The sequence below is a fragment of the Nuphar pumila genome, chromosome 10, assembly GCF_984573655.1.
Source record: "Nuphar pumila chromosome 10, dmNupPumi1.hap1.1, whole genome shotgun sequence".
NCBI classification, from domain to species: Eukaryota; Viridiplantae; Streptophyta; class Magnoliopsida; order Nymphaeales; family Nymphaeaceae; genus Nuphar; species Nuphar pumila.
Window position 1 is genome coordinate 6,537,201 of NC_143258.1, and position 9,128 is coordinate 6,546,328.

Genomic DNA, 9,128 nt, shown 5'->3' on the forward strand with positions numbered 1-9,128 from the left:
CTGGATCTGTAACACGCCTATCCGACAGAAATGACCATATCCAGGCAGTTTTCAATCTCTGATCGATCTGATTTTTGGATTTGTTTCAGATAACACATCCAACAAGTCTGTGTTAAATTTTGGCGTGAATCCGACCATGGGATCTTGACTTATAAAATTTGGGATTCGAGGGGCATCCCTAACGCCAGGCGCAGTCGAGATCTGTCAGGTTGATCTTGTGCATCACATATTTCCTTTAATTTTTCACTTTTTCTAATTTTTTTCTTCTATATTGAAGTTCTTTTTGTCTATTTCGTATTTTATTTTTTTCAGAAGTTTTTGATATCAGAGCATGGAGTTTTAGACATCACAAACGATTTGCCAAATCCTATTTATCTGACCGACCGTCAATGTTGACATCATTTGATGTTCAATTTTTTGTCAAATTGAGCCTAGTTTGGGGTTGTAGTTCACTGACAAATACAGTAACCTACTGTTAAAATTTAATAGTCATCACTATTCAAAACAGTCGATGGCAGAGATTTTAACAGACTATTTTCTATGGGTCTGTCACAGGACAACATAGTTCCAAGTAGGTTCGGTGCATGGGCTCGAGTGTCGGTAGGCCCAAGTCTGTTTAGCTATTTTCTTTCTATTTTTTTTACTGATTCGTAGTACTTTTAGTTTGTTTAGAGTCGGTCTTAGCCCAAATTGTATTTGGTTAGACATCCAACTGGGTTAGCTTTGGTTTGTTGCAAGCATTTAGGCGTCTAGTCTACCTGCCCTGCTCGATTAGCGTAGGAAAGGGCAAACTTATCTTTTCACTTAGGCATAAGTGTAAGGCGGACCCCAACAACATTCTGGATGTCTAACCATGTCTGTTATAGCAGACCATATGCTGATTTTCATCAAAAAATCAAATTTGGTCTATTTGTTAATATTGGTCTAATCGGTTATACCCGAGTCTAGCCGAAAGTGCAGTCTAGTCAACTAGTTGGTTTAAACCATATGCATAGCCATGTCCTGCCATCCTAGAGTTATTTAGGTTTGTTTTTAAGTTGCATTTAGGTATGCATTTCACATTTAAGGTTTAGATTAGGTTCGATCATACTAGCTTTTGCGCAAACAAGTTTCTTTTCTTTTTGTATTTGCAGTGTTTTGCAAGTGAAGGTAGTCATTTCGCGTACATCACTGTGACAAGGACATTGAGTGACTAATTTCATTTGTTTTTAGTTTTAAATTTTTTATTTTATTTAGTTAAGTAGGGCCTTAGGCCAATTTTTAAATCAGGTTATAATAATTTTTAATTTTTGCTCAACACTTGTAATAGGCTTGGTACTCGTTTGTTTTCGTATTTTTTTATTTTAAGGCAATAAAGAAGTGTGAATTGAGTGAAATATTTAGTCTAACTTCATTCCCTGTAGATTTGATTCGGACTTCACCACTTTAGTGTGTGAACCGGTTATTAAAATTTTGTGTACGATTTACACTTAGTTTTTATTGAAAAATATATTTCAAAATAAAATCACACCATCGGTCCCCAAATCGCTTTCACGACTCCTAAGGTGTGTGGATACCTCTCTAACGGCCTATACACAAATGAGAAAGTTGGCCCTCAAGAGTTTTTTAAAACCCCTCAAAAAAAAGAAAATGATTCGGCCCTTTTTAAAGTGTGCCAAAAGTGTATCATACAATAAGGTACGATTGTATCATATGATACAATTCATATCGCGATACGAGTGTATATCGTACCATTTTTTCCTATAGGAACAATATGTATACAGTACGATGCTTACAACATTGGGTGTAAGTGTGCCAACACTTTGTCATTTGATACCTTTTCGTACCTAGAGGATCTCAAGATGGAACAAAATAAGGAAATAAGAACATGAAAAAGCTAGATAGTCCCTGTCAATAATCATAGAAACAAAATGAAGACAAAAGTTTGCATTATATAATCCATGATAAAAAAATAAGATTGTAGGTAGGCTCTATATACAGGGCATGCCCAAAACCTTCAAGCTCCACAGAAATAGAGTCCCTTCTGTTCTAAAAAGGGTTCTTGAGGCGGTATGACCCCTACCGTTGGGTAAGGGTTGAAAACCTATTGTGCACACTGATTCTTGTCCTAAAATTCTGTCAGAAATAGGAAAAACAGCTTATACAAAAAAAAAAAGAAATAGTTAATACATGCATAAGGCTTGCTTCTAACAAAATTAGTGGAAATCAGCAACTATCTGCAGTGCTCTTTTTCTAATTTTCTATTTTTTTACTTAGTTTTTTAGTTTTTGTATGCATATAGTAATAGTAATTAAAAATAATAAGGCTGATAAAGCTAGGCCTCTATCTGTAAATTAATGCAAAATTCACAAGGTTTTATACTTTTATGCCTAAATCTCCGGCGGAGGGAGCAACCGAGCAGGGGCTGAGGCATCAACGCAGGCGCGCTTCCGGCAAACGCTTCCCTCGCTTCTCCGATGGCTTTCTCCGCTTCCCTCCGGAGAGTCCTCTGTGGAACGTCCTCATCGACCTCCTTCTCGTTGCTGTCTATCGCTTCTCCCGTCCGCTTCAACTCCACGTTCTTGAAGACGAAGCTCTTCGTTAGCGGTAATCTCTACCCCTTCAAAAACCTAATCTAGTAGCGTTCCCTTCCTTTTGCTTTGCAAACTCATACTTTTGATAGTTCTCTATGTTATCTTTCTGATTTGACACTGAAAAAATCGAATATTTTTGCCGTATATGTTACCGAACGGCGATTCGCTCGACTCCCTTTGGTTGGTTTCAATCAAATCGAAGAGAACTTGATGCTTTTGCACGATTCCTTTGATATGCAGTCAGATTGATGATGGAAGCAAGCTTTAAGTTGTTTATATTGAGCTAACATAGCCATGAATGAGAAATATACCGAAGTGTCGTGTTAGACCTTAACTTATGCAACCAAAGGCTGACAAAGAAACCGACCTTTTGTTTCCTTGGACCAAAAAGAATTCGTTGCCCAATTGAATCTTCTTTTTCCTGGATGCTCTCCGTAGGAGGTTTTCTCAAAACCCCTCTTTCCTCCCCCATAAAACGTTCATTCCGAGTAGAATCTTACGGTTTCCTTGATTTTAAATGTCTTGCAGTTCCGTTAACCTAATCATTGATACTGGAATGCGCGCACACGTTTCGGCATTTTGATGTTTCCAACCTTCCAAATGATTGAAGTTGAGGTGTATATGTGTGTCCATGTATGTGGGGTCAATTTGATGTCTCTGCCCCTTTCAAATGGTTAAAAGTGAGTTATGGTGGGATCATTGTGAGGCGCAATTGGGTATTTTTGGAACGGTGTATGGTGGTTTATGTATAAGCATTTATGCTGTTCTTTCTCATGAGTGTTTCTTGGTGAATGTGTTTTCTTTCATTGTCATTCTTTTTTGGGGTGTATGATATTTGCCATGTTGTTGTAAGCTAGGTTGGTGGTTGCTACTCAAGGTTTAGTGACTAGGAAACCCCATGGTAACTGGTAGATGATACTAAGGTTGGTTTATTTTGAGGAAACCAGGTGCCTAATACGCCTAGGTGGCTTATTTCCCATCTGGTGGTTGCTTTGTCTAGGTAGACTATAATCTTTTCATGTTACTGAATGTGTTTTTCTGGTTTCACTTGTGAATTCTATGGGATGTTATTGTGCATTTAATTATTACCGATATGCTATTGCGTTCCTTTAGGTTATTACTGGAAAAAATGGCTTTTTGATCTAGCATCTAGCCCGCATTCTTAAGGCATTTTCATCTAATAAACGTCTACTGGATTTTCCCACGTACTGAATATCCTGAATACATGTGCTTTAAAAGTCGTGGCACGAGGGTTGGATGTGGTAGCTGGATTTGTGGAGAACAAAACTGGTGAAAGTACATGACCCCATGAATTTGATTGGCAACTCTAGTTACGTATGTCATGATTGAAATGTACTTTTTTCCAGATAAACCAATTGAAGCAGCAACTTAGTTCAAATTTGATATTAACATAGATCAGCAAGCCCGCCAAGTGCACAATCCATGCTAAAGCTTTTCAATTTATCTGTCTTTCATTTAGCAAAGTACATGCCATAATTTCTCTTAGGAGTCAAAGCAGGAAAAAAGACATAACTATATTAATTCATGAAAATATAGTTACCAATATGGGTCTTGGCAATATGTCATGTGGCAATATCTCAGGATATCATAAGTTTGCTTATAAGTCTCAGGAAAATCTCAATATCTAAAAACATATACATTTTTTTTCTTGTGCAGTATTGTAGACATAGAGAAGTCTTTAAAATTATAAAAAGAAAGGAACTAAAAAGTTATTTCAAAGTATGGATGATTAAGAAAATATGTTTTGGAAATATCATGATAATACTGCAATATTTTTAAAAATAATCATGATGCTTTCCTTTTTTACATTCCCATTATTTTGTGATAATTTCATGATATTTTCAAAATGTCAAGTTATCCATGATTATGATGAGAATTTTGGGTAAGGGATGCCATACATGATTAACAGAGAAGTGCTAGTTTCAGAAGAATTGCTTATGGGAGTTAATCATGGTTCTCCATTTGAGCTAAAAATATGGTTCTCCAAGATGTGATCAGCATAGCATACATAATGCCCAGCTTCCAAAACTTGAAAAGCAAAATGCCTCATCAACAACAAACCAAAAGGATAGAAATGCATCAGATGTGCTGGGAAAAAAGGACCTTTCCAGGGCAGTAGGTTATCATAGACCTGTTTTATTAGTGAATCAGAGAATAATTCTTGTAGCATACGCATGTATCACTTCTATATATTAATTCACTAACACTAATGACAGAAGAAATAAGATCTATTTTCTGGGGTAGAAGTTTTGTTCAAATGCTTTGCCATAAATATGCAAGAACCATCGCAACTTAATGTCTACCTTATCTAGCACTTGGAGTCTTGTACAAAAATGATATAAAAAATTCACAACAGGTAGAGTACAGTGGGTTGTGCTACTTGGCTACCTTCCTTTGTCTGGATTCTTATAGCCAGTTGGCCATTTCTGTGTTTATGAGCGCCCTAGAGTCTGCTTATGGAAATTGCTCGAGTCCACTGCCCAAGGAAAGTTACTGACAATAGTCAAGCCACACAAATTTAGCTGTCTTGATGTTGTAGGGATCTTGGTTGCTGTTTTTCTGTTTACAAATCTTGGGTTGATATAGAAGGATGGTGCCAAAATTTGTGGCTCATTGAGATTGAGGCAGATTCTTGTAACAGGAAGCTGTCCATGCCAAAGCTTTAGTTTTTCTTGACATTTGTTGGATTTGATCCTTAGGTTGAATTATATGTTCTTCTGTCATCAGGATGAAGTTTGTTATCAGCTATGTCACATGGGTGCGGGTGCGGGTGCGGGGGTGCGGCAATATATATATATATATATATATATATATATATATATATATATATATATATATATATATATATATATATATATATATATATATATATATATATATATATATATATATATATATAGTCCAAAAGTTGGACATAAATGACCCTGAGTGTGTTGACCACACCCAGGGTCAGGTGGACCGCACCGGGTGCCGCACCTGCACGCGCACCCGCGTCGTGTTGCATCGACGCGGGTGCGGCACCCAGTTGGCCGAGTCCCTGTGACATAGGTTATCAGTAATTAAGCATCTCATAACATGTAAATGTTCTTGTGTGTGTGTGTGTGTGTGTGTGTTTGTGTGTGATTCCTCTGTTTGACTTTGATCTCTTATTTTGAAAAAGTTCTATGTTTTGTAACGGCTGTTGCTTTATTTTTCACCTTAAGTAGCCAAAAGGAAATTTCATTGTAATTAATTAACATTGGACAAGGATTAACCATTCTATCTGAGACATGAACCAGCAGAGAGAAACAACAATAGAAAGGGATGATGAAAAAGAGAGAAAAATAAACATATCATGTAAACCAGATTTGCAAAGAAGTCCATCACATCTGGCCATGTGAAGTGTGCCTGTAGCCAAACTTACTGAGCCCTTGTGCTTGCAATTAATATTCTAGACTCTTATGACCTTTTCAAGGAACTGATCCATGCATTCTGTAGATCTCAATGAAGTAATAACCACCACCATCATCAAACCTCTCTTTTTAGACCCTTATCTGTGACATCAAGAACAAAGAGCCTATGTTTCTCTATCCCTTAGTCTAAAATTCATTTTTTCAAGTAGATTATTGACAATGCACAGAAGGTGGCAAATGGAAGGGTAAATAGAAGCTTTTGTGACCATCATATCTTCTATGAAAGGCTGCTCATCTGCCACCAGCTTTGTGCTCTACTAGCCTTCTTGAAGAAGGGCTAACATTATGTCCCAAGAGAGAACAATAGGCAGTCTGTTGTAAAATATTTTGGTAGGCCAGTATGACTGATGTTGAAGGATCTCCTTGAACATGATAGTTGCAATTCTCCCAGGTGATGCTCATGTATATGAGATAAGCATAAATTTGGCTCACTTATGGTTCATATCCAACCCAAAAGTGATTGATGACTTTGATAATGCATAACAATGATCAGACTATAACTGAATTGTGAGGTTTTAAAGCTAATGGAATTTTTGGATTCAGTTTTTTTATTGTTTGTTAACAATAAAAAAAGTACATTTATAAATGAAAACAACAATAAATAGAAACAGCTTTGATCTGTTTGAATTTATTTCTGTTTAGTCCTGCAAACTTTTTTTTTATTAGCGTAGTCCTGTAAACTTTCCCAAGCACTAATGCCCCCCTCCCCTGTTTCAATGGTGATTGAGGGTGGGAACTTCAGAGTGCAGACTGGCTCTTCAACCAGGGACCTCCTACACCTAGGACAATATCATCTTCCACCTTCACTGCATCAACTTGTGGGCATTCTCAACCAAACCTAGGCAAGAACAATGCCCTTACACCCCATGTGTTTTCTCCCTACCACCATGGCTATGCTTGACAACGATGGCATCCTCCCTTCCGAGCAGACTGCCATCCTCATCCATGCCAAATCCCTTGGCTTGAGCTTTGCCATGAATTCCGTCGTCTCTCCAACCCCTCTCGGGATGCACCTTAACATATTTCTCTTGTAAATACATCCAAACACTATGTAACAGATTTATTTTTTGTTTATTAAAGAATCTAATTCTGTGTCACATTGGCAGGGGCATGTGTACACGGGTACAGCTATATACACATACATGTATAATTATATGAAAAAAATCATAATTATATTTACAAATTGCTCTACATATAAAGTTCTAGAGTCTAGACCATCAATACAAACTAAAATCTAACACATGTTAAATATATATGATTAGCAGTTAATAATAAAAAAGTATGCTGTTAACATTGGCTTCTTTTGATCCCAAGTGTTGACTACTCTTGCTGGATCATAAAATGAGTCAAGTTTGAAGCTTAGTTGACTCGTACTGAAGTAGCCAAGTATTAGTGTAGGTACAACACGTGTACAAGGCGCTGGTAGAAGTACCCATGTTGCTGACATTTAATAAAATGATGGATTAATGAGTAGCTAAAGATGTATGTGTCAATGATAAATATGTAGTGTAAACATAGTAGGACCTTCACATGAAATAAAATTTTAAAGAGATAATTACAAAAACTTCTCAACCTATCATCTATTTTACAAAGATCTGCCTAAGTTTTCCAGTTATTACATTCAACTGTTGGCTTTTTCTTTATGTATTTTGAAAACCTGCCTAATACATGAGAGTGGCTTCTTGTTTCTTGTTGATGAAAATTTTTCTTCTTTTGTTTTTTTGCAGTAATTTTGGGACTAAGATGAAAAACATGCAGTTAGATCTCATAACTGGAAAGTTGTGTTTCTTTGTAAATAGCTGATAAGTTTGGTGACTTGTAATTTACCAAAAACTATTATCATGTTATGTATGTTGCATCAGGCTTGATGATCACGTTTGGATATTCAATTGCCAGTTCTATCTATAGTTTGGTGTATACAGTGTATCATACTTCAACCTACAAACTTGATGGTTGGGATTTCATACTTGCAGGCCTTTCAAGATTAACTACAGATGAAAAGCTCAGAGAGGCATTTTCTCCCTTTGGTCAACTTCTTGAAGGTGTGCCTTTCTTTCCTTGTTTTTTTTTTTTTTTTTGAAAGGCAAGCTGGGGTTAGGCAGACCCCCACCAGTTATTATTCAATTGTACCACTGTGGTTTTGAACCTGCAACGTCCCACCACAGGGAGACATGCACTGACAGCTCCTACCAACCAGGCGTTGCCTCCGGTGGTTGTTCTTTCCTTGTTATCTTACATATTTGGTAACCTCATGAGATTCAGAATCTCACGCAAAAATGAGAGAATGAATCTCATTTGCACAACTAACCAAACATCAGAAAATGAAAATAAGAAACTGAATGTGATTTGAAAACACATATGCAACCAAACATGCCTAGGAGGCCTAAAACTGATGATTTTACTTGTGAAACGACAATGGCAGCAAAAGTCATAACTGATAGAGCATCAGGAAGGTCCAAGGGATTTGGCTTTGTGAGGTATGCAACAGAAGAGGAGGCCAACAAAGCTCAAGAGGGTATGAATGCGAAATTTCTGGATGGTTGGGTTATTTTCGTCGATCCGGCTAAACCCCGAGAACCTAAATCACCACCACCTCCGGAGCCTAATCCTTCTGAAACTGGTTTCAGGACAAACAAAACCATTGGGTGGTGTGGTTGAATATCCGAAGGAGAACTCTCATATTTTGGAATTTTGTTTTAATGTATCCTTATCTCATCTGAAAACTCCACAATTTTCAAAAGTGGGCTCTTTATCCTTGGACAGAAAAACACAGATAATTATGTACTATTTTGTTCCATCAATTTTGATGTTGGATTAGGTTGAGATGGAGCGACATTTACAGACATGCACATGCGTATTTGAATCATTGTCCCATGCTAAATCTGTGGTGATTAAAAATGTAGCATTTCAAATCCCCTAAAATTTGGAAAAAATTGAGCCCCAAGGGCTTCGTGCACTTGGCTAGTGTTGGAATTTGGCTTAAAAACTATCTCTAAGTTTTTCTTTAATATTTTTCAATTTTCTCTAAGTTTGTGGGTAATGGGTTCTCTACAAAACTTTAGTTACACGTTGAAAGTTTTTG

The 9,128-nt window shown here is 37.0% G+C and overlaps 1 protein-coding gene across 1 annotated transcript; it reads left to right on the forward strand.

Annotated features, from left to right (window-relative positions):
• The first annotated feature begins 2,358 nt into the window (after positions 1-2,358).
• Positions 2,359-8,865, forward strand: LOC149823388 (organelle RRM domain-containing protein 2, mitochondrial-like). Its single transcript, XM_090018809.1, has 3 exons — positions 2,359-2,586; positions 8,020-8,088; positions 8,469-8,865. Exons 1-3 carry the CDS (start codon positions 2,457-2,459, stop codon positions 8,702-8,704), a joined length of 435 nt encoding a protein of 144 aa, XP_089874935.1. The 5' UTR covers positions 2,359-2,456; the 3' UTR covers positions 8,705-8,865.
• The last annotated feature ends 263 nt before the right edge of the window (positions 8,866-9,128 follow it).